At 42.4% G+C, this 26,140-nt stretch overlaps 2 protein-coding genes and 1 long non-coding RNA gene across 3 annotated transcripts in view; 1 reads left to right on the forward strand and 2 right to left on the reverse strand.

The window, feature by feature from the left end:
• Positions 1–1,842, reverse strand: part of LOC109890137 (inactive tyrosine-protein kinase 7) — a 38,145-nt gene extending 36,303 nt beyond the window's left edge. Inside the window, exon 1 of the mRNA XM_020482098.2 lies at positions 1,341–1,842. Within this exon, the coding sequence (XP_020337687.1) occupies positions 1,341–1,467 (127 nt within the window). The 5' untranslated portion in view covers positions 1,468–1,842. The remainder of the gene's footprint in view (positions 1–1,340) is intronic.
• Positions 1,843–2,315: 473 nt separating this feature from the next.
• Positions 2,316–14,254, reverse strand: LOC109896267 (heme-binding protein 1-like). The gene is made up of 6 exons (XM_020490561.2): positions 14,135–14,254; positions 8,910–9,095; positions 8,365–8,456; positions 7,749–7,890; positions 7,246–7,429; positions 2,316–6,067 (listed from the first exon to the last, which is right to left on the reverse strand). The coding sequence occupies exons 2-6, from the start codon at positions 9,067–9,069 to the stop codon at positions 5,893–5,895; spliced, it is 753 nt and encodes a 250-aa protein (XP_020346150.1). The 5' UTR covers positions 9,070–9,095; positions 14,135–14,254; the 3' UTR covers positions 2,316–5,892.
• LOC109896369 (uncharacterized) lies at positions 13,822–24,952 on the forward strand. Its single transcript, XR_002256090.2, has 3 exons — positions 13,822–13,880; positions 24,201–24,393; positions 24,827–24,952. It is a non-coding gene; the product is annotated as an uncharacterized LOC109896369 (long non-coding RNA).
• Positions 24,953–26,140: the final 1,188 nt, after the last annotated feature.

Genomic DNA, 26,140 nt, shown 5'->3' on the forward strand with positions numbered 1-26,140 from the left:
GCGTAGAGGTGGATCAGGGAATCGCCCGCAGCAAGAGCAACATCATTGATATATACAGAGAAAAGAGTCGGCCCGAGAATTGAACCCTGTGGTACCCCCATAGAGACTGCCAGAGGACCGGACAACATGCCCTCTGATTTGACACACTGAACTCTGTCTGCAAAGTAGTTGGTGAACCAGGCAAGGCAGTCATTAGAAAAACCGAGTCTGCCGATAAGAATATGGTGATGGACAGAGTCGAAAGCCTTGGCCAGGTCGATGAAGACGGCAGATTGTGTATTCGTGCCATTAAGAGGGTGAAAGGGCAAGACAAAAGTGCCTTTGAACGGGGCATGGTAGTAGGTGCACCGGTTTGTCTCAAGAACTGCAATGCTGCTGGGGTTTTCCACACAACATTTTCCTGTGTGTATCAAGAATGATCCACCATCCAAAGGTCCTCCAGCCAACTTGATACAACAGTGGGAAGCATTGGAGTCATCATGGGCCAGCATCCCTGTGGAACGCTTTCAACACCTTGAGTCCATGCCCCAATGAATTGAGCCTGTTCTGAGGGCAAAGGGGTATGCAACTCAATATTAGTTAGGTGTTTTTAATGTTTTGCACACTCCGTGTAAGCCAGTCACTTCCCCCACTCTCTTCAGCCCAGGTCTGGCCATATTCTATGAAAGAGCCTGTTGAATCAAGCTGAGCAAAAGGGAACCTTCTAAAGCCAGGCCATGCCAACATGAACGTTGCATACAACCAATACAGATCATTATTCTGCCCAAAAACAGTTTGCCATGGTCCTGTTATGAGCTCAAATGACATACTGTAAAATTCATATTGTTATGGAAATATTATGGAAATTGAAGGATTAACATGTGTGGCATTGGAAGACAGTTATTTGTGTGCCCTGCAACGCTGTCAATTTAAAGACCCAGGCTGAAGGGGATATTACATGGGTCATGACAGTATGAAAACTAACCAACTGGACAATAAAAAAATACAAATGAGTAACACGTTTTTCACTGACTATGTTTTCAGTAACATGGAGTTTTTAGGGAGGGGGTGACGACGAGTTTACAGCCGTTAACTATAATACTAGCCTTTTGTAGAGTAAAGGTTAAAAAGTTAAAACGCCAAGACAACTTTGTTAGTGGGCACTTACAACTTGGGCTATTTGATAACCAAGATGGGTTCCTCAGTAGCGTCCTCTTGTAAACATTTTTCGGAAAGAAAGCTTGCTTGTTACATTGATGTAGTAGTCTATAGTAGAACATTGTACCGGCTGATAAGCACACTTTCATTTAACAGATACATTTAGAACACCCGACGGGCTTGTGGCTACTTTATATTCTTACCTTTGGTGAAAATAAGAAACAGGATAGTAGTGGTGTGTATTGTCGGCATGACTCCTCGTCTACGCCTATTCGCCGAGTTCAGGTTACTCTCTGTGAAACATTTATTTTCTGTGGACGGTAACTCCATAATAGAACTCAAGCAAAGTCAGCCACAACTACGTTAAATCATTCGCACAAGAAAACGAGACCCGAAACCAAGGGCAGTCAACGCGAAAACTACCAGCGTTTCACAAGACCTCTAAAAAAGTACTCCGACAAGAGCAACGATAAACGACTGCTTTGTCTAGTGGTCGTCCGATGACGATACGACTGTTGCACGCGCAATTCGTAAACGTGAACACGTAGGACCTATTCCATTATTTCAAATAATGACAAGAAAATGCAAAGAAGAAATGTGCCTACATGCCATTCCTTCAACACTATTAAATGAAAGTAGCCTTTCCCTTTTTCTCCCTCTCTCTCTCCTTAGCTCCCACTTTGGATGAGAAGCTTCCGGTGTTTGGAGAAGAGAGGGAGGGGATGGGGGGCACGAAAGGTAAAAAATACAATTTAAAAAAAGAGTAGCCTTAGGTCAAACGTGCCAATTTTGCACTTTTTCTGTGCAAACATAACAGGTACACATTTTTCTGTAGGCCCAAGCACATACAACTTGTTTTGAATATTTTATTATTTGGATTAAAGGCCAAGGCTATCTTTCGGGCTACATCCTTAAACCATTTAAAATACATATAAAATGTAAATATGGATAAGGATAAATGAAGAGACTATTACAAAATGTAATGCAGAAAAGGTAGTTGTCAGAAAGGGATCCTTTTGTAATTTTAGTTGTGTAAGATTTTTGGACAGAGGTGGTATACTAATAAGACACACTGTGACATAGCCAAATAACCACAAATATAACAAATGGTATTTGACAGGTATGTGGGGGGAAAATGAGTTATTCTGAATGGAAACAATCATGTCCTTCACACCAAGCCACACATTTTTGTTTTAATTTTATTTGCATTTTACATAAAAATACAAATCATACAGTGCAAAGATTATAAAAGCTGTCATTGTATACAGTGTCTTAAGTATTCACACCCCTTTATTTTCCCCACATTTTGTTGTTACAAAGTGGGATTGAAACTGTTTTAATTTTAATTTGTCGTCATTGATCTACACAAAATACTATGTAATGTCAAAGTGGAAGAATTGTTTTAACATAAAAATATGTAAACTAAAACGCTAATATATCTTTATTAAGTCTCAGAACTAAGCACACCTGCATTGTATAATATTTGCCCATTATTCTTTTTTAAAGTTCTTCAAGCTCAAGTTGGTTATAGATCTTTGCTAGTCAGCTATTTTCAAGACTTGCCCTAGATTTTTCAGCAGATTTAAGTCAAAACTGTAATTAGGCCACTCAGAAACATTCTGTTGTCTTGGTTAGCAACTCCAGTGTAGATTTGGGCTTGTGATTTAGGTTATTGTCCTGCTAAAAGGTGAATTTATCTCCCAGTGTCTGTTGGAAAGCAGACTGAACAAGGTTTTTTATAGGATTTTGCTGTGCTTAGCTTTATTCCATACATGTTTTTCCCCAAAAACTCCCCACTCCTTGCCGATGACAAACATACACATAACATGACGCAGCCAAAACCATGCTTGAGAATATGACAAGTGGTACTCAGTGATGTGTTTTTGCCCCAAATATAATGCTTCGTATTCAGGACAAAAAAGTACCTTTCTTTGCCACATTTTTTTGCAGTAATAAGTGCCTTGTTGCAAACAGGATGCATGTTTTGGAATATTTTTTATTCTGTACAGGCATCCTTCTTTTCACTCTGTCATTTAGGTTAGTATTGTGGAGTAACTACAATGTTGAAGATCTATCCACAGTTCTCACATCACAACCATTAAACTCTGTAACTGTTTTAAATCCCTGAGTGGTATCGTTCCTCTCCGGCAAATGAGTTAGGAAGGACGCCTGTATGTTTGTAGTGACTAATTAATAACTCCACCATGCTCAGAGGGATATTCAGTGTAATTTTTTTTAACACATCTACCATTCAGTAACCTTATTTGCAAGGCATTGGAAAACCTTTGTCTTTGTGTTGTGGTTGAATCTGTACTTGAAATTCATTACTCAATTGAGGGACCTTAAAAATAATTGTATGTGTGGGGTACAGACAGGGTAATCATTCAAAGGTAATGTTAACCACTAGTGCTGAACACAGAGTACATGCAACTTATGAGAATTGTTAAGCAAATTTTTACTCCTGAATGCATTTAGGCTTGCCATAACAAAGGGATTGAATACTTAAGAAATGTCAGCCTTCCATTTTTAAATGTAAAAAAAAAAATCCACCTTGACATTATGCAGTATTGTGCGTAGAGCAGGGACCAAATAGCTCAGGCTGTAACACAACAAAATGTGTCAAATGTAAAATTAGTGTGAATACTTTGTGAAGGCACTGTACATTTACAAGTGTAAATGTATATCAAATCTCCATTCATTTACTCTGGGAATATTTTAAGTAGTTTAAAGATGCCTAATGCAGAAATCTCTCTGCCAGTTCCTGGTTGCAAAAATTTTACATTTCTGTTTACGAGACAAAACAAGTATAGTGTACAGAATCATTGTACCATCTAAACTGCTCTGAAATATATTTTCCATAACCAAAAATATTGTATTTTTAGCTGGTGTACAAAACCAAAAGAGGCAAAAACAAAACTTTAGAACGGGAAGCATAGAAATAACACACAGAACAGACCTACCACGTCTTAGACTTATATTCAATGAGAATGAAAGTTCTATAACTCCTCACATTTCTATGTGAATTTGGTCAGGTCGCCCAAAAAGTGACATAGCGCACGCAGCTTTAAAAATTGAAGCGATCCACAAAAATTCACACTGCAATTTTGAAATGTATGCTTTGATAACAGCATATAATTACAAGGTCACAAAAGAGAGGACGGGTGCAATTTTAACATATCAAAAGTATACCATACAAATTATTGGAGAATGCAAACAAATACAACTAATGCACTTATTCTGGGAACATTTCAAGGCATATATATGTATAGAAAAAAAGAGGCAAGCACAGTAAGAGCACATCATTTGGCCATGCTGAACAAATGTTCATAAGTCACTTTAATTAAACTTCCATTCCCCAACCATCATTAACTATAGTTATGAATCTTCAAAAAAGAAAAATAATTATAATTGTAAAATGGAACTAGGCAAGTCAGTTATGAACAAATTCTTATTTACAATGACGGCCTTAAAGCTTGAGCCTTCCTCAACATCTAAAGTGCCTGGTCACAGTCTCAGCTCCATTTACAACTAACCTCACCAAAAACCAATCTATTCATTTGTGAGATAGTCGTTACTCACCAATAAGCAAATGGATAGACAAAAAAAACATTACAAACGTTACTGTTTGGTTGACACCTAGTGGCAACTGAAGGTAACAAATTACAGATCTGTCTATCATTGAGGCTGGGGGATAGTCATTTGAGAACAGTTGTTTACTTTCAGACACCTATACCCAAAATCCCTACACCAGCCTCGAAATCTTGGTAAAGCAGCAGAGTGTGGGTAAAATTCACTAGCAGAGAGAAAAAGAAAAAGACAGTTAAAAGTAAGAGGACACCCACATATCATAGCAAATAACTTTGAATGATAAAGTTGTAAGAATTACCTATGGATAATAATAAAGTTAAACCTGGATGCCTACTCTAGTCAACAGCAAATACAACATTTTAGTAATAGGTTACAGTCCCACAAGACATAACCATTATAGTTTAGAAAACCGTTATGGTATCATTACGAAAAAAAATATTAAAACGTTTGCACTCACTACTGTAACTCGCTCTGGATAAGAGCATCTGCTAAATTACTCAAATCTAAAAAGTAAATTAATTTCAGTCCATTTCTAAAACAGTGTGTTTCACACATTGTGTGACACTAGTTTGTAATGATTCGATCACTAATTTGTTACATAAAAAGCAAGAAAAATACAATAAAGATAAAACGTGATGGAAATATAAGAGTTAACTCTTGTAATTCCCAGACAGTTTTTCACAGAGATACAATATACTTGTATTTTAAAACACCATATTTGGCTGTGTATATGGTATAAATGCCACTGAAGTTAGTCTTTCCTTGTGCTCCCCTGGAGCATAAACATACAATCTCAGTGAATGTTGAAGTATTTTCCATACCTACTATATATCTAATACCATCTTTAAAGTAATCTTGTCATCTTTACAGTTAAAACCAACCCAAGAGCCATTCCTCCCATTTTAATCCATACTCTATCTCCATTACAGGAATCATCTGGGTTGTGTTCATTATGGCACGCAAAAACAAAAGTTTATAAAAAAACATTTTGTACCAGAAACTAAAAATGAGTGCTGCTTATTGGACCAAGTCCAGGTAGTCCTTCCCCGTTTGTCCCTTTTATTCTGTTTAGCGCCCAATGAACATGACCCTAGGGCACAGAAGGGTGGGATTGGGGGGGGGGGGGGGGGGGGAGTCAGGATGATACAGGAGGATGGTATGAGAGCTTTAGGGGTCTCGTCGGATGAACCAGATCTCGTTTCTGCGGCAGGACACCCCAGGGTTGTCGTAGACGGCCACCATGTAGGAGTTGCGATGCATCTCCTCGCTGGGGCCCAGCATCTCCCACAGCAGGTTGATTTGAGGCATGATTGTCTCCTCCGTGGTGGTGCCGAAGAACGTCCTACAGAAGACCGCATTTGTTATTCGTGTTTAAATAAATACTGGCATTACTGCTATTAAGTGATTATTTTTTACCTACAGTATTTTACCCAGACATCGTACCAATGCAAAGTAGTGTGTGAGTCTAGCTAGTACGTATCCATTATCTATAGAAGTTAGCATAATTAATACTGTTTGGGCTGATTCCCCACACACAGATTAAGCCTAGTAGAGGACAACAACAAAAAAGAAGCTCAATATAGACTCCATTGAAAGTGCTTTTAAATTCAGGACTGGGCTTAAAAAGGTTCTACAGCTACACCATCACTGCCTGGTATGGCAACTGTTCGCCCTCCGACCATAAGGCACTACAGAGGGTAGTGCGAACGGCCCAGGACATCACCGGGGCCAAGCTCCCTGCCATCAAGGACCTCTATACCAGGCGCTGTCAGAGGAAGGGCCTACAAATCGTCAGACTCCAGCCACCCTAGTCACAGACTGTTCTCTCTGCTACCGCACGGCAAGCGGTACTGGAGCACCAAGTCTAGGTCCAAGAGGCTTCTAAACAGCTTCTACCCCCAAGCCCTAAGAGTCCTGAACACCTAATCAAATGGCTACCCAGACTATTTGCATTGCCCCCCACCCTCTTTTACACCACTACTACTACTCTCTGTTATCATCTATGTATAGTCACTTTAATAACTCTACCCACATGTACATGTTACCTCAACTAACCAGGGCCCCCGCACATTGAGTCTGTACTGGTACTCCCTTGTATATAGTCTCGCTAATGTTATTTTACTGCTAATGTTATTAATTACTTGTTCCTTTTATTTCTTATCCGTATTACTTATACAAATATATATATATATTTTTAACTGCATTGTTGGTTAGGGGTTTGTAAGTAAGCATTTCACTGTTGTATTCGGCGCATGTGACTAATACAATTTGATTTGATTTAATCTGTGTCCGGGAAACCAGCCAATATAGTAAAAAAAACATGGATATTATCACTAATCTGACTAATTATTTCCACCCATTTTGGCTATACATTGTCTATCTAAATCGATTGTCTATTTTTACATGTAGATATGTAAATAGGTCAGAATAGGTCTCAAAACCACAGACGAAGTAGAATAGGCCTCAAATCAAGCCTGGGGCTTGAGTACCGAAGTCAGCCAGAGGTGAGAGTGTCCTTACAGGGTGATGACTCGTAAAGCCTCCCTTTGGAGTATGGTGATGTCTGGGTCCGTTGGCTGGGGCGGGTTGGCCTGGAACTGAGCAGGCAGGTAGTATGCCGTCAAGATGTCCTTCTGAAAGCCATTGCCGTCCTCCAGCATTTGGATACTGTTCACAATGGGTACAGTCATTCCCAAATAGCGTCCTGTTGATACGAGAGTGTGCTATTATGATTACTCATTGTTCCACTGTTCTTACTATCCTTAGGGCTATGGTAAGGATTAGGATTACTTATGTAAGTACAGTGTAATAATGACTAAATAATATACAATAGAGTGGAGGCCCCAAATCAATAAATTGTGGATACACTGTACTTAGGGTTATGATAAGGGTTAGAGTTACTGCTGTAAGTAGGGTGGAACAATGAATGATTACAATATAGTTGAAACAATGAGTGATTACAATAGATGTTGCACTATACTTACATCAATAATTACACAGTAACATGAACACTAAGGCCTTACCGACAGAGTTTTCCTTGCAGATGAATTTCATGAGTTTCATAAAGCCCATGGAGATGCTCTGCTCGTAAAGCTTCTCCCCTTTAATGATGCACGCCCACTTCCCTGCAGGGTACACCCTCTCCTCAAACAGCACCTTGCCCATCTGAAGAAATAGACAAACACACACTTCGTTATCCAGGAAATATAAGAGATCTTCCACTTCACTTAGCACTCAAGCAATGGCATGGATTCTCAAGCTGAAACACAGACGGGCACACACACCCAACATACACACCCAACATAAATTGCACTCAAGCAAACGCATGGTTGGTCATAAGGCAACACAAACACAGATTTTACACACCAAATTGCACTCAGGCATTTACACAAATCCGTGTGTACATACACACAGCTTTCATGATTTATTTAATTATTATTCAAACACTCAAAAGTGCATGTGCCAGACACTCAAAAGAACGACAAGAAAATGGCTTCATTTAGCTTTTACTAAAGACTTTCCTTCACTTCCTGCCATTACATAGACAGATGACCCAGAAAATGGAACAGCCAGCCAACATATCTGCCGTTGTCATCCTGACCTAAGATTGGTATCAAGTGGAAGGGAGACATACTTTACCTTTTCATGCTGAGAGATGGAGGAAAAGGGGACCTGCTCTCTCTCTTGGGCTTGGTTCCGCTGCGTCAGCTCTTGAATTGGTCCTGTCATTTCTATCAAAACAACACAGGGGGCAACTTCATTTTTTTTTTATAAAGATGACAGAGAGCAGTGTGAGAGCAAACCTCACCGGAACCAAGTGAAGTGGGGGGGAAATTAGTCCTTGGATTATGCCTCATAAAAGGAACACAGTGCTAATGTCAAGTATTCAAGTCTCTAGGAAAATGGGCATGCTCTAATAGCTATAAGCTTCTCACTAGACCCTAAACTGATACCCATTTGAGTAAGCCATGAGAGACTTCAATACACACACTATAACAATCAAGTCATACTGCTGAACTGCAGACAAGATGTAGCAACTAGAATCTGAGATCTTATTTAAACTGTTGGAAGAAACCATGTCCTGTTGAAAAGAGTCTGATTTCTCAGACTGATTGTCTCCAAATACACTGCTGCCAAGCAACTACCTCGAATGGGACTATTTTACTCCACCGCCTTTCGCTTACCTCGGGGGACGGACACCTGGTGTGTGCTGGCGATCGCCTGCCAATGGGTGTACAGCCTCTGCTGCTCGTCGTCCTCCATTGGCTCAGGGTTGTCAGTGATGTCATTGTCCAGCTCTTCATCCTCCAATCCGTCAAGATCCTCGAGGGAGATTAGCGCCATTGTTTTTGTCGACAGGCCGGGTAGATCTGCAAATACAACACCAAGAAGACAAATGTTAATTTCCTAGAAATAGGGCCATTGTTAATGTCCATTTCACCTGGGTATTTAGGCCTACTAAGAAATTACTTGGTTGTGGCATGGCTGGTCTAGTGTTAATGCTGCAGCCTCCGCCACACGTCTACAGTGTCGGCATTGGTTTGAATTGGGATTACCGCCCTTTGACACAAAAATCTCAGACTTTCCCCCACGGTCACCCTCATTCACTATTTGTTCAATAAAAATCTGAAAATCCCATACATACAATAAAAAGACACGATCAAACTGTAACAATGTATATTACACTGTAATAACCAATTATTTTTGTAAGTACCAAAAGTAACTATTGTTCAAATGTCCCATTAAAAAAAACACATAAAAACAGTACCATCAAATAATATGCTACCATACTATTACCAGTAGAAAATAGAACACTTAACATGTTTCAGTCATTTATTCACTGAATGTAGGCTACACAGGACATATTATGATTTGTACAGTATCACGGACAGGCTGACGTAATACCATGTAGGTACATGAAGCTGTTTTGACACTTCACTATTCACGGGATCATATCAAACCTGCTTGTCAGACCTTTTCAAAGAAGCTTAAGGGGGATTGGTGCCTGTGGTAGGAGGTTTATCACCATCTCCGCAAATGACCAGAAAGGGCACCATATGGTAGACAAATGTGAGTTTTATTACAAATGGCCAATTACATATTCTATCAGATGAAAGGGTATACATTTATTGTTCCATAACATTTGTTGCCGCATAATAGGTCTTAGGCAAAAAATGCATAACATTTCAAGTGAGGGCTCCAAATCAAGGTGGTTCATTCAGAAAGTGTCAGCTGCAGTCAAATAAATCCTATAATTCTATAATTCTATGGCTACAGTAATGTGAACTAATCTTATACACCATATAAGTCATTAGCGGCAGGGTAGCCTAGTGGTTAGAACGTTAGACTAGTAACCGGAAGGTTTCAAGTTCAAACCCCCGAGCTGACAAGGTACAAATCTGTCATTCTGCCCCTGAACAGGCCCTAGGAACCCACTGTTCCTAGGCTGTCACTGTGTTTATTTAAGTTTGTTACAAAAGCCCTGTAAGCTAACATTAAAATCTGACAGGTAAAATGCTTTATTTCTTATAAGCATATATGAGCTTTTTAAAAACGTATTTTTTTATTTTAATAGGCAAACCTGACTTGCCTATTAAAATAAAAAAATATGTTTTTAAAAAGCTCATATATGCTTATAAGAAATAAAGCATTTTACCTGTCAGATTTTAATGTTAGCTTACAGGGCTTTTGTAACAAACTTAAATAAACACAGTAGCCTACACCGTCGGGCTACTGTTGTGCCATCATGGGGACACAGGTTTGAAAATGTACAGTAAAGAAACAGCACAAATTCATCTTTATTGCACACGCTACAGAACTGTTTTGGGACTGTTTTGCTAGCACAGACGAGAATATGTTCTGGGATTCATTGAACGGCATTGAGGATTATACCACCTCAGTCACCGGCTTCATCAATATGTCTATTGATGACATCCCCACAGTGACAGTATGTACATATCCCAACCAGAAGCCGTGGATTACAGGCAACATCCGCACCGAGCTAAAGGCTGGGGCTGCCGCTTTCAAGGAGCAGGACACTAACCCGGATGCTTATAAAACATCCCGCTCTGCCCTCTGACGAACCATCAAACAGGTAAAGGGTCATTACAGGGCTAAGACTGAATCCTACTACACTGGCTCTGACGCTCGTCAGATGTGGCAGGGCTCACAAACTATTACGGACTACAAAGGGTAACCCAGCGGCAAGCTGCCCAGTGACGCGAGCCTACCAGATGGGCTAAATGCCTTTTATCGGGTCGCTTCGAGGCAACCAACACTGAAGCATGCATGATAGCACCAGCTGTTCCGGACGACTGTGTGATCCCGCTCTCCGTAGCCGATGTGAGCAGGACAGTTAAACAGGTCAACATTCACAAGGCCGAGGGGCATGACGGACGGATTACCAGGACGTGTACTCAATGCATGCGCGGCCCAACTGGCAAGTGTCTTCACTGACATTTTTAACATCTCCCTGTCGGAGTCTGTAATACCTACATGTTTCAAGCAGACCACCATAGTCCCTATGCCCAAGAACACTAAGGTAACCTGCCTAAATGACTACCGCCCCATAGCACTCACGTCTGTAGCCATGAGGTGCTTTGAAAGGCTGGTCATGGCTCACATCAACTCCATCATCCCGGAGGTCATCACTAAGCTAAGGACCCTGGGACTAAACACCTCCCTCCGCAACTGGGGACCCTGAACTTCAGGGTCCTGACAGTGTAATGCCAGGACAACAACCTCTCCCACAACTTGAGCAAGACAAAGGAGCTGTTCGTGGACTACAGGAAAAGGAGGCCCGAACACGCCTCCATTCACATCGACAGCCTGTAGTGGAGCAGGTCAAGAGTATCAAGTTCCTTGTTGTCCACATCACCAACAAACCATCATGGTCCAAACACCTGAAGACAGTTGTGAAGAGTGCACGACAACACATTTTCCCCCTCAGGAGATTAAAATATTTGTCATGCGTCCCCAGATCCTCAAAAAGTTCTACAGCTGCACTATCGAGAGCATCCTGACCGGTTGCATCACCACCTGGTATGGCAACTGTTCGACATCTGACCGTAAGGCGCTACAGAGGGTAGTGTGTATGGCCCAGTACATCACTAGGGGTCAAGCTTCCTGCCATCCAGGACCTATATACTAGGCGGTGTCAAAGGAAGGCCCAAAAAATTGTCAAAGACTCCAGTCACCCAAATCATAGACTGTTCTCTCTGCTACCACACGGCAAGCAGTACCGAAGGGCCAAGTCTAGGTCCAAAAGGGATCCACCAAACCATAAGACTGCTGAACAATTAATGAAATGTCCACCCAAACTATTTACATTGACCCCCCCTGCCCTTTGTTTTTACACTGCTGCTACTCCCTGTTCATTATCTATGCAGTCACTTTATCCCTACCTACATGTACAAATGACCTAGACTAACCTGTAACCCTGCACATTGACCCGATACCTGTACCCCTTGTTGGGATGGCAGGTAACCTAATGGTTAGAGCATTGAGCCAGTAACCGAAAGGTTACTGGATTAAATCCCTGGGCTGACAATGTAAAAATCTGTTGTTCTGCCCCTGAACAAGGCAGTTAACCCACTGTTCCCCAGTTGGCCGTCAATGTAAATAAGAATTTATTCTTAACTGACTTGCCTAGTTAAATAAAAGGTACAATAAACAAATATAGCCTTGTTATTGTGTTACTTTTATTAAAATGTTTTACTTTTGTTTATTTAGTCAATATTTTCTTAACTCTATTTCTTGAACTGCATTGTTGGTTAAGGGCTTGTAAGCATTTCACAGTAAGGTCTACTACACCTTTGTGCTCGGCGCATGTGACAAATACATTTCGATTTGAAAAGCTGATTATTGCTTCATCTGGAAATGTTGTTCCGAGGCTCCTTTTCAAGGGTGTGACGCAATTGTGGAGCCGCTGGAGGCCAAATTGAGCTAACAATGCGGAGGGCTCTGTAGCTCCGCATTGACATGATTGGTTGACTATAGGTGGGGGCGGTATATCCTGTATAAAACACAAACTTGGAGTCTTATCAGAACAAGTTCACAAAATAAATACATATTTATGATACAAAAAGGAGTTTACCTCCCTGATCTCCTTCCAGGAGTTAATTGGGATAGATGGATTTCTACACATTCAACAAATCTGATCAAACAAAGTTGATGTGCCAAATCGGTCATGATTGATGTATTGTAACAGGCCCAAATGTGGTTACTAAAATCAGATGTGGATATACTTGGCTGGTTTCGCTGCATAACATTTAGAAGTTGTCCCTTTTCAGATTTAGAAGAAGTGCTGCTATGCTCCCGTTCGTATAAGATGGTAGCATAGCTAGCATTCAGAAATCAGTGGTAGTATTCAGTCGGTTTTAACTGCAAGGCAGTTGATTGATGACATGAACATGTATTGGGATTGACATCCATACAAGCATTATACTTTGATGTTTACTTCAACATAGTGTAAAATAAACAATAGCCTAAATGCAACCCGATTTTGTGGAAAACGGTGCAGCATTTTTACTTAACGTTGGAGTAGGAGCTCAGACAATTGTACCATCTCAGAAGAGGTAAGGTCTTGTAATTTCGTGTGGCCACTTATTCGTAATTAGCTAACAGACTATCACTACGAGTGGTTAGACCAATGTATTGGATACGTACGACATCTCCCCAAAGCGCAAGAATGGATGCTTTGACTTCAACAGAGGTGGCATCTCAGTAAACGCTGTACTGCTGCTACAGATGCCAGATTGACCATAAATCGGCTTTTACCCCACATAAAAATGTTAAAACTCTGTTTACTGCGGCAGGTGGGTTGCACATTACTCAACACAAACCAAACACAAAAACACTACCAGCGCACGCTAACAAATCCACTAAAAGGAGTGCACAGCAGCACGGACATCATTAAAGATTTTACTACAACATCCGATTAATCATCGCTGGCGAACAATTAAATGGGCTGTGAACTCACTGCCCGTGTTCGAGAGCGTCAAATCCATGATGCATTGTGCGTAAATGGTGACACTGGCTGAACTACAAATAGTAATGAGTAGTTAATTATGACGCAAGATAATTTGTAGATCAGTCATTCGGCAGTCGCCTGCAATGTCGAACAAGAACACTGACTGCACTGCATTACAGCAAAAGTAGGTCAACCCTAGGGAACCAGCACACCCAAAAACGCAGCAAAAATGTCACTGGGGTTGCAAGAACGTATATGCCATAAAGCTAATAGGCTTTATGATAGACAGCTTATAATTTAATTTTTTGGATAAACCACAATCGGTTATTAATTGTGTAGGTTCTGTGGACATTTGGGCAATTTACCTATTAATTTGTTATGCTTCCCTGAACACTAGTTTAGACCAAAACATTTAGTGATAAAAGTCGGCGTTCTTACCTGGTCAACAAGGTACAGGATTGTAGTTGAGCACTACTTCTTCTCACCTACAATCAAAACAGGAGATATAAGTGCAATACCGCACTAGTATTCTGCCAGCAGCACAAACGATGGCCTCACTTTGTATGCTAATGTTGATTCCTTCAAAATAAAAGCACGCATTTCAAAACATTGAAATGTGGATAACTAATTCGAAAGATACAGTACTACATTTTAATCAATGTCCCCTTTATACTGTGCTTAAAAGCAAATGTAAAAAGGACTTTATGGAAACAATTACAAATATGCTTCTAAAAATATTTTGTAAGACCACTATCAAAAAATACGATGTTCAGATCGTAATACTCAGTAGAGTGGGGTCTGTAGAATCTATATATGGTGTTATTTAATGGGGGACTGAAGTCTAAATTCCCAGCAGGACTTTATACTCCACCTACAGACCCTACTGAGTATTCCCAACCCACTTTTACCTCAGCAAATACAATCGTTTTTTTATCGTAAAACCCATACAGTATGTAATTCATTTACAGTGTATTGTATTGCAATGAATGGAGTGGTTGGAGTCACCAGGACTCTGTATTAAACCCATTGCCCAGCACAAGAGACCAATTTCAGTTTTGCAGACTCTATATTGAGTAATTCCGATTACATATTGTATTTAGTTAAAAAGGTGTATTTATTTAAAGAATGACTGCCCCTAAAATGCAACTAATCCCTTTTAAAATGGCCTATGTGGCTTCGATATGAGTCTGAGACATTTATTCTAGTGTCAAAATTGACTACAAAGTGGAAATAGGATAATTTTTCGTCATAAACGCAGTCTTGTCTAAAATAGATTTTTAGTTTTTTAGTATTTGTTTTTTTTATTCGAAAAGCTACACTGGAGAAAAATATAAACGCAACATGTAAAGTGCTGGTCCCATGTTTCATGAGCTGAAATAAAAGATCCCCGAAATTTTCCATAAGCACAGAAACCTTATTTAGCTCAGATTTTTTGCATAAATGTGTTTACATCCCTCTTAGTGAGCATTTATCCTTTGCCAAGATAATCCATCCACCTGACAGGTGTGGCATATGAAGAAGCTGAATAAACAGCATGATCGTTACACAGGTGCACCTTGTGCTGGGGACAATAAAAGGCCACTAACATGTACAGTTTTGTCACAACACAATGCCACAGATGTCTCAAGTAGAGGGAGCTTGCAATTGGCATGCTGACTGCAGGAATGTTTATCAGAGCTGTTGCCAGAGAATTGAATGTTGATTTCTCTACCATAAGCCACCTCCATAATTTTTGGAGAATTTGGCAGTACGTCCAACCGGCCTCACAACCACAGACCACATGTAGGCGTTGTGTAGGTGAGCTGTTTGCCGATGTCACTGTTGTTAACAGTGTACCCCATGGTGGCAGTGGAGTTATGAAGCACAGCCATTGAAGAAGAGTGGGACAACATTCCACAGGCCACAATCAACAGCCCGATCAACTCTATGCGAAGGAGGTGTTGCGCTGCACGAGGAAAATGGTCACACCAGACACTGACTGGTTTTCTGATCCACAGCCCTACCTTTTTTTAATGTATCTGTGACCAACAGATGCATATCTGCATTTCCAGTCATGTGAAATCCATAGATTAGGGCCTAATGAATTTATTTAAATTGACTGATTTCCTTATATGAACTTTAACTCAGTAAAATCTTTGAAATTGTTGCCCACTTTGTGTCCCTTCGTTGAATGGGACTCCATTGTTTCATCATCCCCAACGCTTTCAAAGGATGGCAGACTGAAAACAGGTGGGATTTTAGGAGGGGGGGTTTAGGAGGAGGAGGAGAGGGGTTCTGAAAAACACTCATTCGGGTGTCCACTGAAAGTTGACTAGCAACAACAACTGGAACCTAAAAGACACCCACCATGAGCACCCACTAAATTTGCCTTAAGGCAAACAAAATAAAAACCCACACCAAACTTAAAGATAGGAAGCAAACCAAAAATCTTGAGCAAAACAAAATCATATAAAGGATTGTTTGTTTAGAAGTCAACATAGGAAGAGCCAACTAAAGGTGTTAACCCTCCGCATCTATCAAGACAAGTGGAGCACAAGGCCAGCCACTATAAAATAGCACCTGGGCTAGCATAGGTGAAACAAATTTCCAATAACAAGATGGCAACCAGCACAGGTGTAACACATACTGACTAACAAGGCAACACCAGTCTGTGCTCCCTAAGTGTTACCAAACTATATGTGCTAAAGTCCAATCCCAAAACATAAATGGAAAAACCATTGACTGCTCACTCTTGAAAGACAGTCAGCAACCAAGCTGGCCCTACCACGGTCATGTCTGATTTCAAGGTGGAACTCCTACAATATCTGTAGAAACTTTCCTCTCGTGATTTTCCTCAGTGGAATGGCCTCAGGGTAATGAGTGGCAGCGCACATGATGGTCAAAAGAAACTTGTTACCACTCTTTGCTTTGGGCAAAGGACTATCATAGTCCACCAGGACCCTGCTGAAAGGTTCGTCAAAAGCAGGAATACACTGCAAAGGTGCAACCGTCACAGCTTGGTTTGGTGTAGCCATCCGGTGGCAAACACGAAAGGATTTACAGTTAGCCACATCATCCTGTTTCAGACTAGGCCAGAAGAAGTTATATAAGATACGGTCATACCTCTTGCTGACCCCAAGATGGTTTGCCATACTACCATCGTGAGCCAACCTCAGTATCTCTTATCGAAGCGTACCTAGAACAACAATTTGAGATGCACTGGGCCAATTGTCTTGCCCCGAAGTGAAGCGAGGATGCCATTTCCTCATTAGAACTCCATCTCTGTCAAAGTAACCCACACAAACTTAATCAAAATCCTTCTCTGGACATCTCTCAGAAAAAAGAGTGGAGAGGGACACATCTTTACTCTGTTTCGCAATAAGCTGCTTCTTGGACATCGAAGTGTCAAGTGTAGGAACGCACTCTTCCTTCAGGGGTCCTACAAACTCTCACCTTTGGGGGTTTCAAAGCAGAGGTCAACTCAGGAGGTTTAGCAAAATCAGGATCACCCATAAATGTCTCGGACAGATCGACCATGGTGGGATTGCTGACATCCTCCTCAACACTAGATTTGCTCCCGGCGACTTTCTTAGACAATGCACATGTAATGGCACACGCTGAGAACACTAAGATTGTTTTCTGATAATCCAGCAGGTTCCTTTACTTTGGGTTCCTTACCAACAACAGGATTTTGCACAACCATCCCTCCAGCCAAATCGTTTCCCAAAATGAATAAGACCCCCTTCACCGGTAGGTTAGGCTCAATCCAACAACAACGGAACCAGAAATAAGATCAGACTCGAGTTCCACATTATACAAAGGAACTTCCATGCAACCCAGGAGCAGGACTCTAACCCGGAAGCTTATAAGAAATCCCGCTATGCCCTCCGACAAACCATCAAACAGGCAAAGGGTCAATACAGGACTAAGATCGAGTCGTACTACACTGGCTCTGACGCTCGTCGGGTGTGGCAAAGCTTGCAAACCATTATAGACTGCAAAGGGAAACACAGCCGAGAGCTGCCCAGAGACACGAGCCTTCTAGACGAGCAAAACTATTTCTATGCTCGCTTCAAGGCAAATAACACTGAAACATGCATGAGAGCACCAGCTTTACCAGAAGACTGTGTGATCAAGCTCTCTGCAGCCAATGTGAGTAAGACCTTTAGACAGGTCAACATTCACAAGGCCGCAGGGCCAGACAGATTACCAGGATGTGTACTGCGTGCATGCGCGGACTAACTAGCAAGTGCCTTCACTGACATTTTCAACATCTCCCTGTCCGAGTCTGTAATACCAACATGTTTTAAGCAAACCACCATAGTGCCTGTGTCCAAGAACACTATTATCTATTGCACTCCACACCATGAAGTGCTTTGAAAGGCTGGTCATGGCTCACATCAACACCATCATCCCAGAAACCCTAGACCCACGCCAATTTGCATACCGCCCCAACAGATCCACAGATGATGCAATCTCTATTGCACTCCATACTGCCTTTTTCCACTTGGACATTAAGGAACACTTATGTGAGAATGCTATTCATTGACTACAGCTCAGTGTTCAACACCATAGTGCCCTCAAAGCTCATCAATAAGCTAAGGACCTTGGGATTAAACACCTCCCTCTGCAACTGGATCCTGGACTTCCTGAAGGGCAGCCCACAGCTGCCAATCATGACTGCACGGCCAGGCACGACTCCAACATAATTATTACATTTGCTGATGACACAATAGTGGTAGGCCTGATCACCGACAACAACGAGACAGCCTATATGGAGAAGGTCAGAGACCTGGCTGTGTGGTGCCAGGACAACAACCTCTCCCTCAACGTGATCAAGACAAAGGAGATGATTGTGGACTACAGGAAAAAGAGGACAGAGCACACCTTCAATCTCATCGACAGGGCTGCAGTGGAGCAGGTTGAGAACTTCAAGTTCCTTGGTGTCCACATCACTAACAAACATAGTTCAAGCACACCAAGACAGTCGTGAAGCAGGCACGACAAAACCTATTTCCCCTCAGGAGACTGAAAAGATTTGGCATGGGTCCTCAGATCCTCAAAAGGTTCTACAGCTGCACAATCAAGAGTATCTGGTTGCATCACTGCCTGGTATGGCAACTGCTCGGCCTCCGACCACGAGGGTCATGCAAACGGCCTCTGACTACAGAGGGTAGTGCGAATTGCCCAGTACATCACTGGGGCCAAGCTTCCTGCCATCTAGGACCTCTATACCAGGCTGTGTCAAAGGATGGCCCTAAAAATTGTCACAGACTCCAGTCACCCAGGTTATAGACTGTTCTCTCTGCTACCGCACGGCAAGCGGTGCCAGAGCGCCAAGTCTAGGTCCAAGAGGCTTCTAAACAGCTTCTACCCCTTTCATGAAGGCAATTATTGAACTGCTCGAGGAGTTTGAGAGTTTAAATTCAAGGTCCTTGATGTCTTGAGAACCACACCACTGATCAAAAAGAGATGATTGTTCCCTTGCAAACTCAACATGGCTTTATGATTATTTTGTAATTTACAGAACTTTTGTCTGTATGCCTCTGGGACTAACTCGCAAGCCCGAAGGACAGCAGCACCAACAGTGCCACACTTCGAACTCCGGTCAAGACAAAGTGGTGCACACCTCTTTTTTTAAAGCCTGTGTTTATACAACTTTTGAAATGATTCCACCTAACTTATAACCCCTCAAGGTGGATGTCAGTGAAATAAACTACCTAAATAAGTGTATTTTGTGGGTGTTCACTGAAAGTTCACTAGCAACAATAACTGGAACCTAAAAGACAACCACCATGAGCGGCCACTAAATTTGCCCAATTACAGGCAAAACAAAACCCCTCACCAAAATTAAAGACAAGAAGCAAACTAAGCAAGACGATGGCGCAATGGTGGAGCAAAACAAAATCAGATAAAGGATTGTTTGTCTAGAACTCAAAATGGGGAGTGCCAACTAAAGGTGTTAACCCTCTGCATCTATCAAGGCAACTGGAGCACTCGGCCAGCCACTCTTAAATAGCACCTTGGCCATCACAGGTGAAACACTTTCCCACTAACAAGACTGCAACCAGCACAGGTGTATCACATTCTGACTAACAAGGCAACACCAATCGATGTGCCCTATGTGCTAATGAGCTATCCGTGCTAAAGCCCAACCTCAAAACATAAATGGAAAATCCAAAGCCTGTAACAGTAACGATGTTGGATAACGTTATTGCTGGTTATATAGGTAGCTATCTTTTGATAGAGCGAGGAAGACTATCTAATGTTAGCTAGCGAAGCAGGCTAGCTAACATTTTAGCTAGCTAACTACGTCATTAGAACTTAGGTCATACAAGTTTATTGTGTATTGTCTAGATACTACTGGTTTTGTAACATTATCATTTGATAATGCTAGCAAGGCAGGCTAGCTAACATTGTAGCTAACGTTAGCATAGCTAGCTAACTAGATAATTAGCTAGCTAGCTACATCATTACAATGTAGGAAGGTCATCATAGCTCATACAAGTGTATTGTGTATTTTCTAGATACTGCTGGTTATGTAACATTATCATTTAATAATGCGAGCGAGGTAGGCTAGCTATCTAGCTAGCTACAGGCTAGCTATCTAGCTAGCTACAGGCTAGCTAACGTTTGCTAAAGTGCTCATACAAGTTTATTCTGTATTGTCTAGGGCAGGTATTCCCAAACTGGGGAATACCAGTTTGGTACCCCCAGGGGTACGCGCAATGCCGAAGGGGGTACGCCAAATAAAAACATGATTCACATTTAAAAGAATATCTAAATATTATTATTAGTTATTATTTTTAATTTTTTTTTATTCACATTTTCAAACAGGGGCTATATATTTGCGTGAGTTTTTTTCTCGCCTGAGTAGCCTCGTTTCACTGACAAAAATAAAATTAAACCATCTAGTATTCAGCAAAATAACAACACAATGTCAATTACAGGTAGCCCAGTCAAATAAATAACAAATCCAGTTGTTTTTTTGTCATCCATTTCAGGAAGGTACATTTGACATTGTCCATAAGCTTGAGTACATTTGCACACAAAAAATCATACAATGATGGAAAGACCTGTGTGTTGTCGAAGTCACCGACCTTCTAGCCATCGCTGATCCTCTTTTCATTTCCCTTTGGTTTTGTCTTGTCTTGTATCATACCTGGTTCCAATCCCATTCATTACCTGTTGTGTATTTAACCCTCTGTTCCCCCTCGTTGTCCTTGTCGGTGATTGTTTGTTTGTAAGCTTTGTGCAAGATATGTTCTGGTGTGCGACGGATTTTGTATCCACTTGTTTTATTTTGTGTATTTTGGTTTTCAGAGTTTTTTAGCACTTATTAAACTGCTCCGTTTATACCAAGTTCGATCTCCTGCGCCTGACTTCCCTGCCACCAGCACGCACCCTTACAGAATCACCGACCCACTGTGGAGTCAGCAGGATCAGGTACCCCGGTTATAGGGGTGGAGGAGCGCGTCTGGGAGCACACAGCAATGCTTCACCATCTTGGCACCGCCATGGACCGCGTTGTCCGGACTATGGATTGCTGGGAGAGACAGGGAGTTCTTCCAGTGCCTCCACCAGCACACCCGGGGTCTTCTCTGAGCGCCCCTTTTCCACCTGGTTCAAGTGGGATTCGTCTCGCTGCGAACTGCCAGGGGTTCATGCTTCAACTGGAGCTACCGTTCACCTGGCTCCATCGGGCTGTGAGAGGTTGTCCGCCCTCGTCTCGTGCCTCAACCGAAAAGCCCTGGAGTGGGCCAACGCCGTGTGGAGAGAGGGAGATGCGGCGTTGGACCAGTTTGAGGAGTTCACCCGTTTCCGGACAGTCTTCGACCACCCGCCTGAGGGTAAAGCGGCAGGTGAGCGCCTCTTCCATCTGAGGCAGGAGACGAGGAGCGCCCAGGAGTTTGCCCTGGAGTTTAGGACCCTGGATGCCGGCGCGGGATGGAGCGACAGGGCCCTGATCGACCATTACCACTGCAGTCTGCGTGAGGATGTCCGTCGGGAGTTGGCCTGCAGAGACACCACCATCACGTTCGACCAGCTGGTGGACTTGACCATCCGGCTGGACAACCTGTTGGCTACCCGCAGACGTTCTGATCGGGGTCCGGTGGTTCCATCCTTCCGCACTCCCTCTCCGATACCCATGGAGCTGGGAGGGGATGTGCGCAGGGAGACCAGAGGGGGTTCCCGCTCGTGCACCATCTGTGGCCGCAGAGGTCACACTCCCGGTCGGTGCTGGGTTGGTTCCTCTGGGGATCGAGGCAGCAGGCAGGGCGCTCTGGCGTCACCCCAGGTGAGCCGGCACCATTCTCACCCAGAGCCCTCTGTTGCACATATGTCTGAGTTTTCCCTGCATAAGGCGCTCGTGGATTCCGGCGCGGCTGGGAATTTTATTGATAGAGCTTCAGCCCATAATTTAGGGATCCCCATCGTTCCCGTGGATGTGCCTTTCCCCGTTCACGCCTTAGATAGTCGACCATTAGTGTCAGGGTTGATTAGGGAGGTCACTGCTCCTTTGGGCATGGTGACGCATGGGGGTCATACGGAGAGAATTTGTCTCTTTTTTTATTGACTCTCCTGCGTTTCCCATGGTGCTGGGCCTACCCTGGTTAGCTTGTCATAACCTCACTTTTTCTTGGCCACAGAGGGCTCTCACGGGGTGGTCGCGAGAGTGCTCAGGTAGGTGTTTAGGGGTTTCCGTTGGTGCTGCTATGGTGGAGAGTCCAGACCAGGTCTCCACCGTACCCCTGAATATGCTGATTTGGCTCTCGCCTTCCCCAAAAAGAAGTACCACCTCATCGACGGGGCGATTGTGCGATAGATCTCCTGGTAGACGCTGCACTTCCCAGGAGTCACATGTATCCCCTCTCACAGGAGGAGACTGAGGCTATGGAAACATATGTCTCCGAATCGCTGCGTCAGGGGTACATTCGGTCCTCCACTTCACCCGCCTCCTCGAGTTTATTTTTTGTGAAGAAGAAGGATGGAGGTCTGTGCCCGTGAATTGACAATCGGGGACTGAATCAGATCACTGTGAGGTATAGGTACCCGCGACCGCTCATAGCCACAGGGATTGAGTCAATACACGGGGCGTGCTTCTTCTGGTGCGTATCCGAGAGGGAGATGAGTGGAAGACGGCTTTCAGTACCACCTCTGGACACTATGAGTACCTCGTCATGCCGTACGGGTTGATGAATGCGCCATCAGTCTTCCAAGCATTTGTAGACAAGATTTTCAGGGACCTGCACGGGCAGGGTGTAGTGGTGTATATTGATGACATTTTGATATACTCCGCTACACGCGCCAAGCATGTGTCCCTGGTGCGCTGAGTGCTTGGTCGCCTGTTGGAGCATGACCTGTATGTCAAGCCTGAGAAATGCCCTTTTTTCCAACAGTCCGTCTCTTTCCTAGGGTTTCGCATTTCCACCTCAGAGGTGGAGATGGAGAGTGACTGCATTGCATACAAATTAATTACTTAAAAATCATACAATGTGATTTTCTGGATTTTTGTTTTAGATTCGGTCTCTCACAGTTGAAGTGTACCTATGATAAAATTACAGACCTCTACATGCTTTGTAAGTAGGAAAACCTGCAAAATCGGCAGTGTATCAAATACTTGTTCTCCCCACTGTATGTGAGAGTGGATTCTCAGCCCTCACGAGCATAAACACTAAATACATTCACAGACTGTGTGGGAAATGATTTAAGACTAAGACTCTCTCCAATACAACCCAATATTGCAGAGTTATGTAGATCCTTTCAAGCACACCCTTCTCATTAACCTGTGGTGAGTTATTCACAATTTTCGATGAACAAATAAGATTTTATATATAAGAGGGTTAAATAAAGAGCAATATGATTGATTATTATTATATATTATTTGTGCCTTGGTCCTATAAGAGCTGTTTGTCACTTCCTTTGAGCCAGGTTTTGAGAAAAACTCATACTCATTCTTATGTTTAATAAATGTATCCAATAGTGTGTGTAGCAGATTTACAATAAAGGTCAAAAAACAACATTTGAGATTTCGCTGACCCTGGTGCTAGAAGGGGTACGCAGCTGGAGGTTGAATGTTTGAAGGGGAACGTGACTATAAAATGTTTGGGAACCACTGGACTAGGGAAAAACGAAATAATGGATGCAGCTGTGGTCGTAGCTAACTCAGGTCTGAATCTGACTAATACAGTGATCTAGGAGCAAAAAAACGTAATGGCGTCACCGGCCTGAATCTAATCCAATCTGGAGCTTCAGTACATCTGTAAAGCATAGAATATAATTAGCTTGACCCGAGTTACTGCTCTGATGACACAGACGGCTTCATCGACAACTGTAATGTGTGTTATTTGAAAAGTTTTATTCAAAATATCCGGTTTGATAAACTAGTAGGTTAATTACCCAGCTAAGCAGATACAAGTAATAGAGTAATTTTGGTTGTGAAGTGCAGTCAAAAAGCTTTGTCCTTTCTTTATAATAAAATGCAATTTACCACTTGGCTGTCTATTGTATAACCCTGTCACAGGCCCTCTCGGTCAACACCACCTCATAAAATGAGGAAGTACATTGTTTATGAGGATTGCCTGCTGCAGATGTTCGAGATATGTCCAGCCGAACACGCAACACAGAGGAGACCAGCAAGGGGACCCTTCAGCATCACGGACATGTCCTTGCTTTGAGAGTTCCTATAAATGGAACAGGGAGTACACTTAAACCAGGTTGGTGACATTTGACCTGGTCAAAGGTCAAAACTGTTTCGAGTTTTGTCCAAATTCACCTTCATAACCTAGCCTGGTGAAACCAGCCTGATCACTGTGTTTACCATTCTATTTCACTTCACATATCATGACATCTGAAGTGAAATAAAAGGTGACTCCACCATGCTAATCATAACCACCATTTGATAATGTAATCAGTGCTCTGGGAGTGTGCTTGTGTGTGACTGTCCAGTATCTTTGAGGGGCCAGGGCTGATCTACGCTGCCATGCTCCTCAATGGGGCGCTGGTAAAGGCCTTAGAGGCCTCCAACCTCTTTCCCACTCACCAATGGTCATAGATTAGGCAGGTTTGAATCTGGACCTGTTCAAACTTCAACATAGAAACATGCCTATGGTAATTCAACAGTGACTGTGTGTGTGTATGTGTTCACAGAAACATGTATGGAGCCAGAACATGGAGTCTTGCAAGATAATGTGATGAAGTCCAGTCTGACAGATGGGCTTGATACTGATGTCTTTAAATGTAGAAAGACCTGGCACTCAGCATAAAAAATGTAGTAAACAGCTTTTACTTGTATTGCCTTTTTTTAAATTATTGAATTGAATCGTATCATTCAATGTGGCGAGGGAGAAACCCTATGTATTCTGCACCAGGATCAAGGAACTCCTTTTGTACACGGGAAACCACACAGGAAGGTATGACCACTGTGACATGTTTGCCAAGGTAGCCTCATTTCCATCAAACAAAATTATGATAGGACCAGTATCTGTATCAGCTGGGAATGACAATGAAAGACACACGTTGTTATATTAGCAGAACACTGCTTCTATGGTAATTATGTACATGGTGATTTATTCTACATGGACCTGTTATTTCATTTTAATATTATCAAAACACTTTGATTAGAATATCTACACAAATTCAGCAATTGCATTCTTAAATTACTCTGCAGGCTACTGACCTATTTGAAGCTTCCTCCAGCATCTCACCACACACCTATCTGTCTGTAGTTATTGAACTCAACCCGCATGAGGTTTGTTGATTGAGTGGGGTGAAACAGCTGCTAGCAAAGCTCTGGCAGATGGGTGTGTCTTGAAGGTGACAATGACACACCCAAGAAACACCCACGTCAAACTACACAGACCCAAGCCAACTGAAGTTTTGCATCTGTCATGGCCACCAAAATGTTTTGAGGAGCAACCCAAAAGCAAGGCCAAATCAGCAGGTCCAGATCCCCTTTAAATATAACCTGCCCTACACAATAGCTTTCAACATACCAGTATTGGTGTAAAACTTTTAATACATTATACAAATAAAAAGTATGTCAAAATGTCCATTTTTTCACATAGGTGGTTGCAATGCTGTGAAAAACAGTCGTACTGCACTAGAGTGTTGAAAAAAACATCGATATGCCAAAAGTTTAGCATTAATTTGCAGGGGAACTCTGCAAAAATAAATCCCCGGTCGTGCTGCCAGCATAATATCCTGCTGCGATGAGAACGGTACTCAATGCCGCTGTGCGATAGGAAGCGGGGGTGTCACGTGTGCATGTCCTTGGAAAATAAAACATGTGCTACGTCAAACCGAAGACGGTGTGAATAACAATGATTTTTATAAATATGGTTTATATAAATCCTTGGTATGTCAGCCACCAGTGTTCCATTAAACGATGCCTGCACTATACTTGACTCTTAAAATGATAGTTTATCATTAGGGCTCGATTCCTCCTCGGGCTCAATTTTGTTA

The sequence above is a fragment of the Oncorhynchus kisutch genome, linkage group LG1 (assembly GCF_002021735.2).
Source record: "Oncorhynchus kisutch isolate 150728-3 linkage group LG1, Okis_V2, whole genome shotgun sequence".
Taxonomy (NCBI): domain Eukaryota; kingdom Metazoa; phylum Chordata; class Actinopteri; order Salmoniformes; family Salmonidae; genus Oncorhynchus; species Oncorhynchus kisutch.

Excerpts from the sequence above, each read along its gene's own strand:
- LOC109896267 (XM_020490561.2), bottom strand. The coding sequence starts at position 9,069 with ATGGCGCTAATCTCCCTCGAGGATCTTGACGGATTGGAGGATGAAGAG. Across the intron at positions 7,430-7,748 it reads CTGCAAGGAAAACTCTGTCG|GACGCTATTTGGGAATGACT; the intron begins GTAAGGCCTTAG and ends TCGTATCAACAG. Across the intron at positions 6,068-7,245 it reads GCTTTACGAGTCATCACCCT|GACGTTCTTCGGCACCACCA; the intron begins GTAAGGACACTC and ends GGTCTTCTGTAG.